Source organism: Eublepharis macularius, chromosome 11 (genome assembly GCF_028583425.1).
Source record: "Eublepharis macularius isolate TG4126 chromosome 11, MPM_Emac_v1.0, whole genome shotgun sequence".
NCBI lineage: Eukaryota > Metazoa > Chordata > Lepidosauria > Squamata > Eublepharidae > Eublepharis > Eublepharis macularius.
In genome coordinates, this window is record NC_072800.1 from 73,658,005 (window position 1) to 73,677,193 (window position 19,189).

Consider the following 19,189-nt stretch of genomic DNA (forward strand, 5'->3'; position numbering starts at 1 on the left):
CTCCAGATTAGAGTCCCGCACTCTTAACCACTACACCAAACTGGCTCTCAAGGAGCTATTGTGGGAAGTGGGGGTGGTGGGAATCCCCTTTTCTTTATCCTTCCTATTTATTTGGCTTTGCAGTTGAAAAGACTTTACTAAAGACTTCAATGGCAAGGGTAATTTGGCATGGGTGATGGATGCTGTTATGCACCTATTCTTTGATCTTGATTCCTACCCTTACTACATTTCTTTATTCTGTTACTCCCACTTTGCAGCTTAAATGTATGTTTTGAAGTTATTAGTTAGAACATGCTGTAAAGGTAGCACTGAGTCATTACTGACCCATGGGGGGGGGGTGCGTTGCATCACGACGTTTTCTTGACAGACTTTTTGTTACCGAGTGGTTTGCCATTGCCTTCCCCAGTCATCTACACTTTACCCCCAGGAAACTGGGTACTCCTTTTACTGACCTCAGAAGGATGGAAGGCTGAGTCAACCTTGAGCCGGCTACATGAACCCAGCTTCCGCCAGGATTGAACTCAGGTCATGAGCAGAACTTGGGCTGCAGTACTGCAGCTTACCACTCTGCGCCACGGGGCTCTGTAGAACATGTTGTACTCTGATCCTAATTAATTATCTCCAGACTGATCAATTAGACTAATAGGAAAAGATGCCCTGATCCTTTCTATTCCCAGTACCTCCAAGAATTGGTGCTTCTGCAAGAGAAATTCCTTGGCACTTTTCTTTGTGCAGGAGAATCACTGAGGAATCTGCCATACATTGTGCTGAGTCTCAGAGAGAAAAAAGCCTCATTTGTTCCTCTGCCAACTTCTCCAAGGCTCAGTGCTGTGAAGGGTATTCCTTGTTACTTTTCCTTGGATAAGAGAAGTGATGTGAAAAGGCTGAAGGATCTCAAAACCATATTCTCATAGCTGAAGAAAAAAACCTGGTAAGGTACTTGCTTCCCTTGCAGCTGAAATCTTTTGTGCTGCCAGGGTTCAATGGTAGCATGAAGATTGTACATATACATAGCCCTATTGCTTCCTGTTTGGGAGAGGAATGTCTTTTGATGGCTGTTGGCAGGAAATAATGGCTATATTTTACCATTCTAACCAGCTAAGTGCCTTCCTTCAGAATAAGGTCCAAACAATGCATTACATTTAATGTTTTATCACACATGGACTTGCAGACATATGAAAGCTGCAAGTAGGGTAGTGCACCAAAAAAAAAAAATCCCGGAAATGTGGATTCAGATTTCAGAGATCTCAAAAAAATCCAGGATTCCAGAAATCTGAGAACAATTAATCTGTTTAAGACAGATTAGAGAACCCCACATTTATTTGAACAAGGTGCCTCCAGCCACTCTTCATTGTTTCCTATGGGGGAAACATTTCCAATCAGGCTCTCAGGCAGAAACACAAAGGGACAAGGCTGCTGATGGCCAAAGACACACTCCCAAATGCAACCTCAACCGAAGAAGGCCAACAGAACCAAGCTGAGGTTCCCCCCAAATCCAAGTGCTACTGAACAAGGTGCCCAGCTATTTTCCATTGTTTCCTATGGGGGAAACATTTACAAGCAGGCTCTCAGGCAGAAGGGAAAGGCTGCAAGGGAATAGGTGGAATCCTCCCAGAACCAAAGTGAATCAAGGGGACCAACATCAAACCAAAGAATCGTGTCAAAACAGAAAATTCCACCCAAACCAAACAGAAGCAAGAAACACTGTTGCAGCTTAGCCCAACTGAGCCAGTCTCACTACAGAAGCCAGGCACACAAGGAGAGCTCCTCCATGGATTGGCCGCTCACCCCCCCGCCTTACTCCCCCTCCATCCTGCCTCTGCCTCCCCCGTTCCCCTCTTGGAGAAATAGCAGGAGAGGCCCGAGAAGGACCCCCCCCTCCGCCAAATTTCAGATCCAGATTGCACACCCCTTGCTGCAATTTCTCCTTGATAACTCAGATTAGAAGCACTGCAGTGATTTGATTTGGATTGGGACCTGTATGGAGGAGGCTCCCTCCCCAATTTTCCTCTCATCTATGGGTCTTGTTGCCCCAATAGGGAAGTTTAATTTTGCTCTGTTTTGCTCATCCAGATTATGTGAGTGATTAGACGCTTGGGTTAAAGTGTGATTCTTGTTTATTTCAATGCGTACATGTATTGTTTTGCTATATCAAGTTCCAGCTTTGGTCTAAGTTCAACAAAATAAATAATTTAATACAGATTGGATCCAAGGGCGTATTGATGCAAACGTAATCTTCAAAAACTTATCAAGTAAACACAGGAGTTGCAATAATATAGTAACAATAAAGAATGAAGAAGTGCAATGTGATTGACTCTTCGAGAAATGGGAAACAGCTTTGGCCACATTCATACATGACCCCTAAAGTGCTTTTTAGCCCTTGGAAATAAACTTGGTTCGTTAACAAAGACAGTGAACATAGTGACCAGAGTGTAGCAAACAATCATGTCTTGTTTGACACACATGCATACAGAAGCTATCCCTAGCAACTTCTGAAACTTTCCTATGTTTAAGAAGAACAGTATAGTTAAGAAATTAGGGAAACTGCCAGTAAGCTCTCGTTCATATACTATTGCTTGTGTACATGTTATATGGCTAGCTAAACTGCAGTCAAAAATGTAACAGCGGTAACAAAATCTTTAATAATATTTATTTATAATTGCCAGAAACCAATTCACAAGAAAGGGTCTATAGCTTCTCTGAATAAAGATGGCTTGATCATTAATTTCTATAGCTGTAATAGCATTATGTGTACTGTGTCTTTTATATATTGTGTCCAATACTGTATTTTTAGCAACAAAATATAAAGTGGTTACTAGATATTATGTGTTAGAGGACCAAGTGGCATTGTTAAAAATTGTCACAGTCCCACCTCCTGCCCCAAAATAATGTCTTAAATTTCAGTTTGTTTAAGACTTTCAAAAAGATTTCTTGGTTTTGAGACACACGTGCACAATTATTCTTCACCTCCACCCTCATTTTTCTTCTCTGTGTATTTAGAAATTACAGAAGATACAACAAGAATTCCGAAAGCTAGCAGAAGAGAAACAAATAATGGAGGATGAACTTCAAAAGATGAAAACTTCAGATATAGCAGTGAGCATATTACCTGAAATTGGTTTAAGAACAAAATATGGAAAAATAGACTCTACTGGAAAATAAAGCTTCAGGATCGTGTTTCAATCTTGTGCTAGGAGTTTTTATATCTAAAGTATTTTTGACATAAGTCTCTCTCTTTAAAATTGTTAGTACTGGAACGTTCATATTACAGTAGGACAGTTGGTTTTCTGGGCATATCTGCATGAGCTCTTTAGGAGTGGGGGAGGTCTTTGATGCATTTATTTAGCCATTCAAATTTTATACTACAGTTTTACTGTTCAGCACACAGTGGTAATCCTCCATCTCTGTGGTATGTGTGGGGTGGAATCATGGAGGGGAAGCAGCATTGTAGATTGCAGACTCATTGGGCTAAAATGCTGAGATAGTATATTCATCTGTAGCTTTTTTTTGTTTTATTTAAGAGAGAAGTAATAACCTTATTTTGTTTGCCTTTCTTCCCCTCTCTCCTTTCCCCACTCTATTTGGAACCTTGGTTTACAGGGCAAGTGCGTACCATAGTTTGCCAGTGGTAAATAAATCATTTTGTAGGCCCCAGAAACCTAATTAAAGGATTCCATGTTTGGGCCGTTAGCAGAGTCTATCATGTGGCATAGGAAGCGTGATTATAGGTGGTTGTGAGCTGGTTCTGCTGGCTGTTGTGTGTGCAGGAATGAAAATAATAAAAGCATACACTTGGTTTATATTTAGAAAAGAAATAAGAGTTCTTTATTGCAGGAACTCCGTACTCTGATAGGAAAGGAGGAGAGGTAGATCCTAATTACCTATCTAGTCTAAGGATGGATATGGATGGCAGGGCAAGGTCTGCATCCATGCTGCCAAGGTGGAGGGAGGAGAAGGAGAAAGGTGTTGCCTGGAACAAAGCCAGGAAGAGAAGGAGGGAGAGGGAGGAAGTCAGGAGGAGGAAATCCTGAGAATAGCAATCTGCATATTAAAGGACAGTCAGAGCAGTAAACAATAGTAAACAGAGCCCTGACCTCTCTATCTTCTGTTAACTGTTTGGTTTGTCCCTCTCTGAAACCTGAGAAGAGAGAAAGCACTGGATCCTCCTCTTCCAACAGCCAGTTTGAATGTAATGGCACAGAATGGTGGGCTGCAAAAGTGAAAGTAAAAGTGAAAGTGGCTTACTGCATGGGAGTAGAAAAGACAGGTAGTGGGAGAACATAGATCATGTGAGCTTCTTCAAGGCCTGCTTACATAGCAGCAAACCAAATAAAACAAAAGAGACATTGTATGAAATGGTGTGGTACTGTGGTATCTTTTTGCTCTCACCATTTCGTGCTTCTTCCTTGCTGCGGGAGATGTTTCCTAAGAGAAATGTGTAATGTGGTTTGGTATCTCTGTGGTGGCCAGGAGAATAACTGAACAACAGAGAACTGATTCCACATGATGAGTTGCATCTGAAGTGTGAAAATAATTTAACCAAGGGGTGGGATGAGCTCTTCTGCTCTGTCAGAGCTCTTTGAAAGGGTCAGTGCTACAGCCTGTTTGCATACACTTCCCAATATATGATTGCACAGATGAACGATATTGGCAGATAAAGTAAGTTTTTATCATCTATGCAGCTGGGAAAAGCATCGACTGATACCAGGAAAAAATTACTAGCGAAACTGGAAAAGGAGAAAGGAAAAGTTGAAGAGAAAACTGGTGCTCAGCCAGAAAAGTAAGGTCCAATTCTAAGAAAAGTATTACATGAACGGTCTAGTTAATTTTAGAACAAATTCACCAAATATAGCAACAAGGTAATTCAAATTTTTTTTTTCTCTTTACTGATTTACTCTGGGGTTTGTTGCTCACATTTTGTTGTGCCACATATATACATTATATACCACTATTCAGTATTATACCAGTAAATTGGGGTGCATCTCATGGGGCTGCAGTCACTTGAATACAAATAATTTGGTCTTTTCCATTGAAAAAAGTGGAGCTTCAAAGTACTTAACTTACAGTGCAATCCTATGGAGAGTTACTCCAGTCTAAGGCCATTGATGTCAATGGGCTTAGACTGGAGTAACTCTCCATAGGATTGCACTGTTAGATTGTATCTATTTTATTGACAAAATATATCATTTGTTTTCTTTTAATGCCTGTTAAGAAAGTAGTTGTCTCAAGTGTAATGTTACACATGATCAGGACGTCTCATTAGTACTACTGAAGCTATAACATTTCCTTTAGGAAAGTTTATTTAGTACTAGAGACTATTTGGAATCTAATTCTCCTTTTGTAGTACCTAGAGTTAAGGGCAGCCCAGCCCTAAGGAGGGAGGTAGAAAGCGCACAGGGAAAGGATTAAGGCTTATGTGGGTGTAAATGGCACTTATGTGGGTGTAACTCCCCTCTGCTGGCGCCCACCTGAGGCGCACTACTGCAGATGGGTTGATGCCGGTGGGCATGCTTGGTGGCCGAGCAGAGGCTTAAGTGCAGTGCAAGTTTTTGCTCCGGCGCCGGAGGGGGCGGGGTGGGGGATAGGTTGCAAGTTAGTCGACTTCCAAAGCTGCCCCATGCCCAGGAACATCCCCTGCAGCGGCGGAAAGTTACGCCAGGAAAAAGGGGGCATAGCTCATAGGCACCCATTAACTGAGAAAACTTGGGGCCCCCTCCCGGTACTCAGCCCTGCCCACGCAGCCTGAACGGGGCATAGCATGGCAACTATCGTGGGGACCAATCATCATGTGCCCCCGTGGTGGATGAGTCCCTGTCCCTGCGGCAAATCAGCCCCCCAGGCACCCTACATAACCTCCAGCTGCGCTGCCCATGAACCCAGGTAAGTAGAGAGGCAGCAGAGGCTTTTCCTAGCATAAAACTGGTATATTGTTATTCCAGTTTTATGCTAGGAATGGATAGCTGTGTCCAAGTCACAGAAGGCTTCCATCAATATATTCATCAGAATATAGGTGTTCTTGTCTTAACAGCTGTAACTCAAATGGTTCTCCCCACCCTCAGCTGATTAACATCACTGACAGGGCCGGCGCCAGAGGTTCTGGTGCCCGCCCGCCACAGACTGCCGTGGTGACGTCATCGCAGACATCATCACGCACTGCAGGGAGGCTGGCCGGCGCACAGAGGAGCGCCGAGCACAGAAGCTGCGAGCTGCTGCTGGGGTGGCGTGCGGAGGCTGCTCTGTGCGCCGCCCCAGCAGCAGCTCACGGCTTCTGCGCCCGGCTGGGATGGAGGAGCGTGCAGCGGAGCTGGTGTGGCTGGCTGCAGCTGCTGCTGCTGCTGCAGCCAGCCAGCCAGCCAGCCAGCCCTGTGCTTCCGCTGCTGCCGCCACACGCCCCAGCTGGGCGCAGAAGCTGCGAGCCGCTGCTGGGGCGGTGCGCGGAGGCTGCGCCCAGCTGGGGCGTGTGGCAGCAGCGGCGGAAGCACGGGGCTGGCTGGTTGGCTGCAGCTGCAGCCAGCCACGACAGCTCCACTGTGCGCTCCTCCGCTGCTGACACCCCCTCCTGCGCCCCCCAGTGCCCTCGCACCCGAGGCCAGTGCCTACCTGGCCTCAATGGGCGCGCCGGCCCTGATCACTGAACTTGCAGTGGACATATGGATGTTAAGGAAGTTTTTATGAATATTGTTTGTGTGGGACATTGGAATATTTATGAGCATTTCACAATGTCACAACAGCTTAGCCATTGGTAAGGTAGAGTTGGCAGGCAACAAAAAAGGCCATTGTAAACTAAGTATAACTCTAATGCATCTAAGGTTAAGTATCTAATTTTGAATTGCTCCAGTAAAGCAAAACCCTCCCTGAAAATTTGAAAATTCTATATTCATTAGATTAGGAATTTCAGACTCTGGAATTTTGAGAAAGAGTTTTAGAATTTTTTTCTATGCTGGCAGAGGGAATCTGTTAGAGTTTAGATTTGTGAGATGGGTTTTGGATTTTTAGAGGCCCCCTCTTTCTTGCATATTTTAAAATATGATTCCAAAGAAATGAAATGTTTGGGAAAGGGAATGGAAGATTTCACTTTTTGTAGAGGATACAGAAAGGAAATGACCCTTTCTCAGTATAGTTTTCCAAGCTTACTAACATTTATCTTGTCGTAATGCATTGTGCTGGGTTTCAGGAAGTGATGTCACTTCCAGGAGTGACATCACTTCTGGGAGTGATGTAATCATGCATTTCCGGGAGCGTGCGCACACTTTGCACGTGCACATGTGATAAAAGAGAGTTCCATCACCTCTTTTCCCAGAAAAAAAGCCGTGGTTAATTTGTTATCCTGTGTTTTCTGAATTGCAGGGGGAAAAGGCCTTCAGGTACTCAGAGGGTAAAAGAATCTGAAGCTGTGAAAATGAAAGAAGATTTAGTCAAAGCTCAGGTAATAAAAGCAGAAAATAAGACAATTTTCTGGCAAAATGAAGCTTCCTGCAGCAGTATTTGACTGTTAGAAAATTTTAAAACTAAAACTTCTCTCAAAAAGGATTGGGAAAGGAAGAGTATTACATTCAACCAGACAGATCCTTTAACTTCTGCATAGAAGTTTGAGCATTATATAATCTTGCTAATTTGATCCATTTTAAGTAGTCAAAAAATTGCTAATTTTTAAAACTGCTCCAGAACTATAAGAAGCCGCTTCCACACATCCGTAAAGAGATGGCATACTCACAGAATGCAGGCGGCTTTTCCACTTCACTCCACACGTCTCCGTTAGCAAAATGGGTGTGGGTGTTTATCAACCGTTTTTTAGACGTTTCTTCCACGAATACACTTTCTCCAGTCTTTCCTTTTGGTGTGGCTTGACGGAGCGCTTTTTCTTAGTTCCTGGGCATGTGAATGGCAAAAGCACTCCAAGGAAACCTCTGACCAGTGCCCAGCTCCAACCCCCAAGCTCTCAGCAAGTGATCGTGCATGTGCAGAGCTAAAAAAAAATTTGAAAGGGAGATGAGTAACGGTGATGAAAGGGCCCGACCTCCCTTCCAAACCTGCTTTTTCTAGGCGCTGCTGAGGCTGCCTGTGAACACAAAGCGCAAGGTAAGCGCTTTTGTGGAGTGTGTATGAATGCTGAGTTCTCAGAGCGACTCAGGAAAACACACACAATGAGTGGGACAAGGATGGGAAAGAGTGGCTGTGTGGAAGCAGCCTATATGTAGTACTTTGTTAGTGATATGCTCTGTTCAGTATCAGAATGGAAGTTGGGATTCTCTCCTTTTAAATATTCTAAAGACTTCAAGGTTGCAGTGCTATAGCTGTACTTAATATATGTCAATGTTCTAGATAGTGTAAGGATTAAACTAAATGAAACACTGAAAGACGGTGAATGGATCTCCAGCATGTGCGTTTTATTGCCAAATAGCTTCTCCCCTCACTTTCCCTTTCTACCCACCATTTTCCTCCTTTCAAATGTCACCTCCCCTACTATTTCCTGCATTGGAGCGGACATGGGTCTCCTGTTTCATTAAACTTTCATAAACAGCAATTGTGGTGGCCCTGACTTCAATTGGGACCTTACGGCTGAGGATTTAACCCTTTCCCCCCTGCACCTGTTTCCTGATATAAATAGGCTTTCTCTAGTTGCTTTTTTCCTAGTAAAGAAAACCTGCTCCAAATGTCCTCCTCCCCCAAGCAGCTACTTTCTGAAGTTTTAGAAGACATGACCATGGATTGCCAAAGTTTCATCCACCTTGGTATTTTTTCAAGAGTAGAATTTCTAAATGAATTATGATTTTACAGGTGGGGTAGAAGAAAGGGGTAAATCAGGATAGCAGTATCATATTTGGGTCTGGAAAGTGGGAGGGTATAGAGACTTGACAAAGAAAGGAGGAGTAACAATTATATATTTAGAAGAACTGAGGATTTATAGTGCAGTCCTAAGCAGAGTTATGCCCTTCTAAATCCATTGAGGTCAATAGGCATAGAAGATTGTAAGTCTTTTTAGGATTGCGTTGTTGGTTATGTGGACCTCTAACATTTTCTGAGTCATTTTACCCCAGATAAACTATAGTTTGAAACTTTCATAATGCTGTTATGATGGTGTTATTTCTTCTTTGTCATACAGATTTGCTTGAGCAAGCAAGGCAGATACCATTATTTGTTCAAATTGATGCCATGCTAGTTTGTCTCCCTTCCCCTGTTTACAGGAAACAGAAAAAAATCCACTTTGTTAATTCAAGTTATTTCATGCTTCAACGCCTTTCTTTTCTTGGCCAATTAACTGGATGCAATCAGTTCCAATTGGAGTACATTCTCTGGCTTAGGACGGGAAAGCCAAATACATTGGTGAACTTCTTTGGGATGGGTGGGGAATACATTCGTGATTAGGGTTAACTGGTCCCCCTTGCCTCCCAATGGGAGGTGGGGGACCCAGTGCTTACCTTACTGCCATTCCCATGGTTCTCCTTGAAAACGGCTGGCATGATGATGTCCCTTCCGGGAAGTAACGTCATCACTCATACACGGGGGTGTACACGTGCTTCGCCGTGGGTCTAAATATGTATTGACATACTTAAACACATTTTTGATATTGTAGGCAAATATTCAGTCTCTTGAAAGAGAGAAGAAAATGCTTGAAGAAAGACTACAGCAAGTTTTAGAGGTATTGTTCCCAGCCATTTCTAAAACCTTTAGCTATAACAAAGAAATATGAAGTGGAAATATACTTGCATGCTTACATTTTGCAAGTTATTATTACTAGAAATCTCTATCCAAAGAATTTGAATGGTTAATGCAAATCAATATGAATTTCATCCCACACTTCCATCTTACTGCTTATTGGCCCTTTTTTGCCTCTGCAGATTGCCAAGTCATAGCGCTCCAGTGAGAATGGATTGCACAATTGGCAGAATTCCTCTATGAGGCTCTGGGCTTCATAAAGGACCTAGACCTAGGAACTAGTAATAATTGAACAATCATATTATGCTGGATGTCATGATTGCTTCCCTTCCCTCATACTTCTCTTCAGAGCAAAATTCTATGAGATTCTGATAAATAGCCTGGAGAGGATTCGTGTTTGTTTGTTTGTTTGTTTTCTCATTTTTTTCCTGTTGTCTATGGCAACTGTAACATGTAGTTTGACCCTAAGTGTGTGCAGTTCCCATCCTTATTATAGCTGCTGTCCCACATTGCTTTTTTTCATATAAATTCCATAATCCTGAGGATAGCCTTTTGGTGGCCAAAGAATACCCCTCCTCCATTTTTCACCGGTGAAAAAGCTGACTGAATCTAACGTAGTATCCAAAATAAGAAAAATACCTACATTTGCAAGTGAATTTCCCAACTTTTCAGACATGCCTAAGCAAATATTAACAGTTACATTTAAATGACAGCTAGCATTCATCACTGCATGGTGGTATTTTCAAGAATTTGTGTCTGATTGTCAACATTTATAGATGAATGCTGAAATTCACAGAGTTTTACACATCTACTGTTATATGGCAGGAACTTAAAAACTGAGATCAGATGTGATTGCTCTTCACAGTTATGCTGTAAATGAGAAATTAGGTTAAGGTAAATGTTGTCTTTAACTTTTTAAAAACAGGAAGCTTATAAGACTAGGGGTGAACTTGCTGAAATACCCCCAGATATTCCAGACTGGGAGTTTCCTTATACAGCTGTTGAAGAAAATGAGAAGGATTTACCTAAGAAAGGCAAAAAAGGAATAAAACTTAAAGGCAAAGGAGAAGATCGAATAAATATAAGAGGAGCATCTGTTACTGATGGAACTGTTCAGAAAACAGCAAAGTTTGACACTGGGAAAGCAGGTGAAACATTACCCGGTAAGGGTCAGGAAATTGCACCCCAAGCAAGAGATGGTAAATCCAAGAAAAAAGGGGCAGATACGTCTGAAACTGAACGTGGCTCTCTTCATAAAGTACTTTCCAGTGCTTCAGAAAAACTTCCAAAACAACCTGGAAAACCAGAGATCGTAAGAAATGTTTATTATTATTTTGAATATTAAACATAGATTACTTTAAATAAAGCAAAATTTGCAACGTTGTTATATATATTAATATTTTTCCTAGCTAAATATATTAATATTTTCTTTTGCATTTGGTGAGTTAGACTGCTGGAAATATATGCAGTAAACAGTTAGATGAAGCCTTTTGTTAGAGGAAGGAATGATAGGGGAGGGGGAATGGCATGGGGTCAACCATTTTGAATCAAGCCGGTGACCAATATCCTGTCTAAACAGAATCCAAATGTATTTATTTATGTTAAAAATTATTATTCAACTTTCTAGTAGAGCAGATCATTGTAGTGGGTTACATCATCATTTTAATTACAGCTGCTAAGCATGTTGTGGAGTGCTGCTCAGTTTATAGTCTGGTCACTCTAGTCTCCCTTAGAAAGCATGGTTGACTGCATTCAACATTGTTGCTTAAATTACACTCTTAAGAGGACCTTACATTTGATGGGATGGAATTCTTTAATTCACAGATTGATGAGGCTTTAGAAAAAATCTGTAAGGATAATTTTACAGCTGGGCTTTGGGTGTCAAACCTTGCCATCAGCCTTTTTAAAGGTTGACAGTTTACTTCAAGTCATACACTCATTATTACAATTATCCTTATTATCGTTTTCATCCTCCTCCTCCTCATCACAAGCCTTTTCAATCTTAGGATATAAGAAACAGTAGATGCCACCCCAGGGCCTTCCTAGAAGAAAATTGCAGACTTAAACAGGAAAATCTAGATACACATCTAAACCCTCCCATCCTCCACAGAAACTGGGTTTCAGACATTTCCTTCTTTTTCCTGACACCTTTGCAGTTATACAAGGACCTGTCCGGTTTTTGGAGGGACATGACCAACCAGTGGGTTTGCTCTTTTGTGGCATAGGAATGCACCTTGGAATTCAGGATCACTTCTTCAGGCCTTTCCCTCTGTGCCCAGTCTTCCATCAACACCCCCCCCCCCCAGTTGTAAAAATTCACCACTCTTCTGAAGAAGGGATAGTGGAGTTGGGCTCATGTCAAAACAGCACCAAGGCTTTTATTCAAATTATTTTTATAATAGACAAATAATGGTGGCAAGTGCACTCTATTAGATGGAAGGAAATTAAACAAGTTCTTAATAATGAAAAAGTTCAGGATAGGCATAATTTTTCCTTTATCATTTTTCCTTTATCATAATCAGGAGCATGATTAATAACTCTGGATTTGCTGAATGGTTTAGTCCATGTCTCAGTAAAACCCAACTTCAGAAAATGTCGCTGCTTTCAGTGCGGACAGTTATTCGTGCAATACACTGTTTTGCCTTTCAGCCTTGCCACCATACTCAGATATTATTGCAGTAATGGTCATCCACTTGAGAAAACAGGAATAGAAGGTCTTCCCAGATCTGGACACCTGGCTTATCGTCTCAAATTCCAGAACCCAGCTACTCTCTTACCTGTGCCTGATTTTAGATACTTTGAATTTTTTAAATCTTGAGATCAACTCAGAGAAATCAAATGTAGAACCTGTGCAGTGAGTCATTTTTCTTGGGACTGTGCTAGACTTGGAGCTAAGCTATAAGTGACATCAGACACATGATTTTTAATCCAAGGGTAATCCAATGGCAAGGGAATGGAAAAAAATTAACTGTTTCTGTCTGAAAATTACAATTCTGTGGTGGATTATATTTTGAATGTTAAAGATGATATCTGGAAGAATCGGTATTTTTTTTTGTCTTGGCTGGGCACTTATGTAAGATTATTTCAGAATTAAAAGCAGTAACGGAAGCAACCTGGTAGTATCTGAGATCTGAAACTTGCCCCAACCTCTCTCTCACTGATCAATGGATTTATTTATTTAAAAAAAAACCTTTAAACTCCAATTTGCATGTTCTTTCTTTCATGAGGATGGCCACTGCTATGTGAGGAGTGGTTTACAGTCTAATGACTTTAGGGTATACAAATGGAAGCTGTGTTTAATAAAAGAATCGAAGAGAGCTTCCCAGTTCTCATTCACTAAAGAGTTAATTAAGAGCTTTTAGGCATAATATTCTGCAAAGTGAGTGGTGAATGATCCACTGATAGAAAGAGAGAGATATTCCTTCAGATTGTAAGTACTTTTCTGAAAACGGGTCTATCAGTTGAGAAACATCATTAAAAAATATGGGTGCTTTATGTGAAGGGTGCTTATGATAGTAAATGTGTGATAAATGGAATGAACAGATGTTTTTCCTGTACTTCCTTTAATTTTATTTTTTGATGTAATTTTATTATATGATTCTTATAGGCCACAAAATCCAAGGAGACTGTAGAATTGAAAAAACGGCGTTCAGCAATGAAAGGGTAAGCACATTTCAAAATGTCTACTATTATGGTAATACAGTGCTCTTCAGCATTATACTTTTATATAGGTGGACACTTGTTAACTATCACTTATTAATTTGGGATTGATGCAAAAAAATAGTATGGTTACCGATATGGAAAGCTCTGATTTCTCTCTTTCCAGAGTATGATCTGGTGTGGTAATGGATTAAGATTTGTGAGATCTCAATTCAAATCCTGTCCCTGAATTCCACAAAGGGAGGGCAGGATAAAAATGTACTAGATAGCTGCATACTATAGCTGCTTCTGATTACAAGCTGTTGTAAAATCTATCTGAGAATTCTAAGAGCAGTTACTTGTTTAGTTTTCATGAGTATCCCAAATACAATTTACCAGAGCATTTGGACTTTCCCATGTTTTTATTTGCTGAATTTTTGATATCCTTGATGTTTATCAATTGTCCATATTGTGCAATATGTAGATACGCTTAAAGATTACCTCATATAGATATCCTGATATTTGAAGTCTGAGGACAAAGACTTTTCAATGAACAGGAATACTTTGTTGAACTGAGCAGGATTTGAACTGTACCCAGAAAACTACAAACATATTACTATACTTACCGGTGATCCTATCTTTTTTTAAAAAATAAGAAAATTTTATAGAGACTGGAACTCAAAGAAACTTTGCAGGATGGCAGATATAGGTTAAGCATTAACTTTTTTTAGTTGTAAGAACAATTCAGCAGTAAAACAGTTTGTTTGGTAGGTAATAGAATCTCCACTGGAGGTTTCTATGAAAAAAGTATGATTTGGCTATATTTCAGAATTAGAGATATATTATGCCTGTAGGAGAGTTGGTCTCTGTGTTATAATATTTCCTAAATACTTCTCTTTTTTGCAATAGTGAACTTTTCTTCTGTTTTTACTAGCATAGGAAGTTCTTTAACATGAAATGAACAGCTGGTTTAAGGTTTTAAATCAGCGAATAACTTTTTTCAAGCGGCTGTATATTAAAGCATATGACAATGTGTACATAGTCAGATCTTGGAATCCTTTTCAAAGCAGTATCTACTGAGGAGACATCTATCTATTCTCTCCTCAGACTACTCTATTAGGGTTCATAATGAGCCTCCATTGAAAAGCAGAATACTCAATCACATTCATTTGTCATATCTTCTAATAGCATTGTGTACAGTTGTGTAATGACAATCCTTGTGTCTTCCAAGTTTAGTTTTTAGCAAGCTGTAGTTAAACTAGATTGATTCTAGGGGGATTCTAATCACCCGCCATGGGCAGAACAGGTAGCAGCTTCCATCAAGAGCTTGGACAATGTATGGACAGGTTGGCTGAGCAGGAGGACCATTGACCTGGGATAATAGAGCATACCCAAGTGGTGTTATAGCTAGTAGTCCAATGCTACTAGTTCAACCCCCATCTTTTGACCTGTTTGCCTTCTCATTTGCTGCCTATGTAACACAGTACTTTTCCATATCTAAGGACTAGCACTTCTTGGCCTTTTGGCTAAGATCAAGTGTAGTATCTAAGGACTTAAACACAGAGATAATGTATACTTTGACCTATTTATGACCTACAAGTCTACTTTACGTGTTTCCCCCTCTTCCACTCCTGTCAAGTGTCCTTGATAAGAGTGAGAGGGAGAAATCCTAATTGCACCCATGCCAAATGTCCCTGATTTGTCCCATAGTCTTGTGTACTGGATGGTAACAAATGGGGAGAAACAGTTTTCTCAGCTAATGAATACTTTTACTTTTAACCTGACAGTGAGCCAGGATCCATTCAGTAAACATTTTCCTTGGGCTGTGTTTATTTGTTAGTTATTCTAGTAATTCATTTTTTTTAGCAAGATATAGTGTGTGCTTCCAACTAAGGGAGTAATGGCTAGCTCTGATACAGGCATGCGATCTATTGCCTATATTCACTTAGACAGATTCTAAGGTGGGTAGCTGTGTTGTTCTGTAGTAGAAGAGCAAGATTCAGGTCCAGTATCACCTTAGAGACCACTGTTGGTCTCTAAAATGTATAATAGTTACGCTTTTAGAGACTGAATTCTTCTTGTCTGTCTGTGACATCTCAAGTGAAGCTGATTTTTCATAAGAATACTTTTCTGGTGTATGTGAGCTAGATTTTGTTTTTACCTGAGCTGTTGAAGACTGTATAACGGGACATTTTAGAAATGTTTAATTGGGAGTCCAAGAGATGTTGTTTTAGAAGACCTATGTTAGTTTCACAGTGGGTCAGTGTGGTGGCACCAAATGACACAAGATGCTATTCGTACAGTGTGAGATAAATGCCCTTTTAGTTAACAGACAATTGATGGACATCATTTACTAAGGGTGGAAATACATGTTACTAAATATTTAGGAACACTCAAGTTAAACTCATTTTATGCACACACACCCCCTCCAACTTTCCATGCACTTGCTCACAGAGTCACACTTCAATTTGCTCTACATGAATACAGCGTTTGATACCAATTCCTCCTCAACTGATAAAAATATTCCAGTTTCCCCCACATCCATTCATTGAAATGCAGATCTTGACACTTCCTCACATCTTAAAGAAATGCAAATTGCAAATCAAAGGAGCCTAGTTCTCACAGTGAAAACAGAGCTGAATTGGCGTTTTGCCCTCCAGAATCACTTGCAGATGCAATCATGCAAAGGGAGCTTCTGTGAAAGTGGCATTCACATGCACTGAGCAAGAACAGCCTGCACGTGAATTAAGGACTACACATACAGTCCTGCACTTGAGTGTCCCTAGGTACTTAGTAACGTGCATTTCCACCCCAAGTCTCTTATAAACGTGTGTATGTTGATGGGAGCATCTATTGCATAAAATGAGACAAAATCTATTACTAACAGAAGCAGTGTCAATATTTTACTACAAAATTCTAATTGAGACATAGTATGACAGTTGGATTTTAGTCAAAAGTAAGCAAGGGTAGGTGTATTGCCTCTCCAGTTCTACTCAGCACAAGTTACTTGTAACCCAGTGACCTTGAAAATGGGAGAGAGGGGAAACAGTTACCAGTGTTCTCCTTTCCTCCCAGCCTTCTTCCAGTATCAGGAGCTAGGGAGAGGCACAAACTGGGAAAATTCCAAACTGTGCAGTTTATAGTTTCACGAACCATGCACTTTCACAAACTTGCCCCAGTTCACGAACCAGTTCATTTGGTTTGTGGTCTGTCATTTCCTGAGGCCCTAGACCAGCCCCTTTTACAGTCAGAGATGCCAAACTTGCAGGGAGTCTTCAGCAGGCTCTCCTCCAGCCACCGTCCATGTTTGGCAAAGATTGCATTTTGGATGTCTGAGTTGTAGGAACCGCCCCCCCCCCCCCCCAAAAAGCAGGTGCCCCCAAGAAAGTTCCATTAGATATAATGGGAGCCAGCCACAAATGCCAGTTGTGTCAGGCTCCTGGCTGGGTTTGTTGGAGCCTGGGGGTGGCACGCCTCCAGGTTGGCCTGGGCAGTGGCTTGCGGGCTTGTTGGGTGGGCTGTCATGGCCTAGTGCGCTGGGCTGATCCACCTCCTCCTCCTCCACCATCACCGCCAAACTTCCCTCTTCCATGCCCTCTTCCCTCTGGCCAGATCGTTTTGCCTGGAACCTGAGCATCTCTCTGCGGAGGTCCTGCATCCATAGCTGGAGCTCAGGACTGCGCATGACAATGCCGCCCTTTATACAGGAGTCGCAGATGCAGGCCAGAGAGGATACAAGTGGGTGGCCACGCCTGCCTGCAACCCCCTGACTCTGGGAGGAAGGGCTTTCCCCCGCTCCAGTTCTTTGGTCTGTGCCTGTTCCAACCCGTGGATCAAGGGGATGGCTTGCCCCAGGCTGGCTGTGTAGGAGCAGAGGAGGTCAGTGGTGTCCTGAAACAGTTTCAGGACACAGACCATTTAGGGGAGGGCTAGCCAATCAATGGAGCTAATGTCAAGCTCCTCTGCCTCCTGCAGAATGGGTAGATTTGATGATCAATGGGTTTAGACTGGAGTAACTCAGTTTAGGATCGCACTGTAAGCCTCCCTTCCCCCAGATGTCAACTGTTAGACAATTAACAGTTGATAGTCTTGTGGACAGAGATCATTAAGTCTACCTGCCATAGGAAATAGTGGTTCCATTAGTTCCAGTAACAGTAAACCTGGCCTCCCATCTCCCTGACTATTAGCTTTTAGTCAGCATCAGCTGTTAAGCAGAACTTCTAGTCCCTTTGAAGTTTAAAGGGATGGAAACACTGACTCTTATCTATAAAATAATATTAACCTCCCTTGCAGGGTGGTTGTAAGGATTACAGAGATGATATATGAAAAGAACTTTGAATACTAAAATATTATATAAAGTTGTTGTTATTCTGTATTGATACAGCTCAGTTTTATTATTAATGTGTTTAGATCTCAGTTGATTTCCGTGTAAGAATTGTTGATTACAGTGTAAGAATTAACTTTAACTGGACTATGTCCTATATCAGTAGGTAAAATGTTTCAGGGACAAACATAGCTCTGTATTATTCTTGAATCGCTTCCTAGTCACAATTTCATTTTCACATTTCCTTGAGTGAATTTTACCCTTTCTACGAGGCATGTATTGTTTTCAGAAGGTTAATTGTCTTGTATTTAAAAAGCCGGGGTAATATACAGACATGCCAAGCAGGCAGTTGCACAATAAAAGTTCCCAGCAGGAAATACATGCTGTTTTGTACAAAGTTTATTTTAGTGAAACGTATAATTAAATTTGATGATCAACTAAGATGGCTGTTTTTCCTGTTAGCTTGTTCCATATGCTTTACATACTAAAACAGGAAAATGTTTCATAGGTATTGTAATGGAGTGTGTAACATGTAGGTCGCTGAAAGTAGAAAGAAAGTTAATGGTCTGTAAAGAAGGATTCTTTAGGCAGACTTTGATTCCTTCATGCGTGTTCCACACCTCTTTTTTTTGTGCAGCGGAATTCTAGTTTGTATTGTGCTGGATTTGAGGGAGGGTTTGAATGATATTGAAGAGACTTGGGTGTTCTCTTGCTTATATACATTCTCAGTGGATGTTGCTTTTAAGAGGGTTCTAAGGTCTAATAGCACATACTAGCCAGTCCAACATACACAGAGATGCATTTAAATGTAGCTACCTTCCAGTAGTTTCTGATATTTTGTAAACGTGAATAGTAAAAGCAAATGTACAGTTAATTTACAAGGGAAAAATGACATCAACCTGATTTAGCACACAGAGGGAGATGGATATTCATTGACCACATTTACAGTGGGAATTTTCTCTAAGCATATAAAGAAAAAGTGTGCTCTTGCTTGCCATAGAGGTGCATGTCTGATTTTATAACCAATCATCTAAGACATACTATTGGCCCTCATGTGCAGAGAGAAAACTGAGGCTGTAAATATGCTAAGTATGCATCCAATTTCCCCCTAATTTTAACACAATTAATAGAAAATATAAATAACTGTTGTCCACTGAGAGAAAGCCTATTAAAATTAATCCCGGGTTACTCTTTAGGTCCTAAAAGAATTCCTGAAAATCTCTGAAGAATGGTTTCCATACTTCCACGAGGAGTGAAATAAAATCAAAACAAGGATGCCGGGTCTTGCTGCTCAATAAATAAGATGGTTTGAGATCCAATATGTTGTGCAGTGTTATTAGACATTAAGAAAGAACATTAATGGAAAACTTGTGCTGTATTATGAAAGAAATTTTTCCTCTTTGGTCATTTTTCTTTAATCTTCATGTATTCTTTCGTATTTAAGAATGTTTTGGCTACCTTTTCCAAATTGCAGTGTTCAAAGTGGCTCATAGCACATACGTGCAATACAAAATGAAAATAATCAAATATAAGGCATTTAAAACGACAGAGGAAATGTAAGCTGGTCTG

General features: G+C 41.0%; 1 protein-coding gene and 1 pseudogene across 1 annotated transcript in view; both read left to right on the forward strand.

Moving 5' to 3' along the window:
- The window catches only part of CCDC7 (coiled-coil domain containing 7), a 43,365-nt gene extending 24,383 nt beyond the window's left edge, over positions 1–18,982 (forward strand). Inside the window, exons 11-17 of the mRNA XM_054990960.1 lie at positions 3,001–3,096; positions 4,683–4,780; positions 7,348–7,426; positions 9,575–9,640; positions 10,583–10,969; positions 13,265–13,320; positions 18,817–18,982. Coding sequence (XP_054846935.1) covers positions 3,001–3,096; positions 4,683–4,780; positions 7,348–7,426; positions 9,575–9,640; positions 10,583–10,969; positions 13,265–13,320; positions 18,817–18,823 — 789 coding nt within the window. The 3' untranslated portion in view covers positions 18,824–18,982. The remainder of the gene's footprint in view (positions 1–3,000; positions 3,097–4,682; positions 4,781–7,347; positions 7,427–9,574; positions 9,641–10,582; positions 10,970–13,264; positions 13,321–18,816) is intronic.
- Positions 14,803–14,968, forward strand: LOC129338093 (U2 spliceosomal RNA; annotated as a pseudogene).
- Positions 18,983–19,189: the final 207 nt, after the last annotated feature.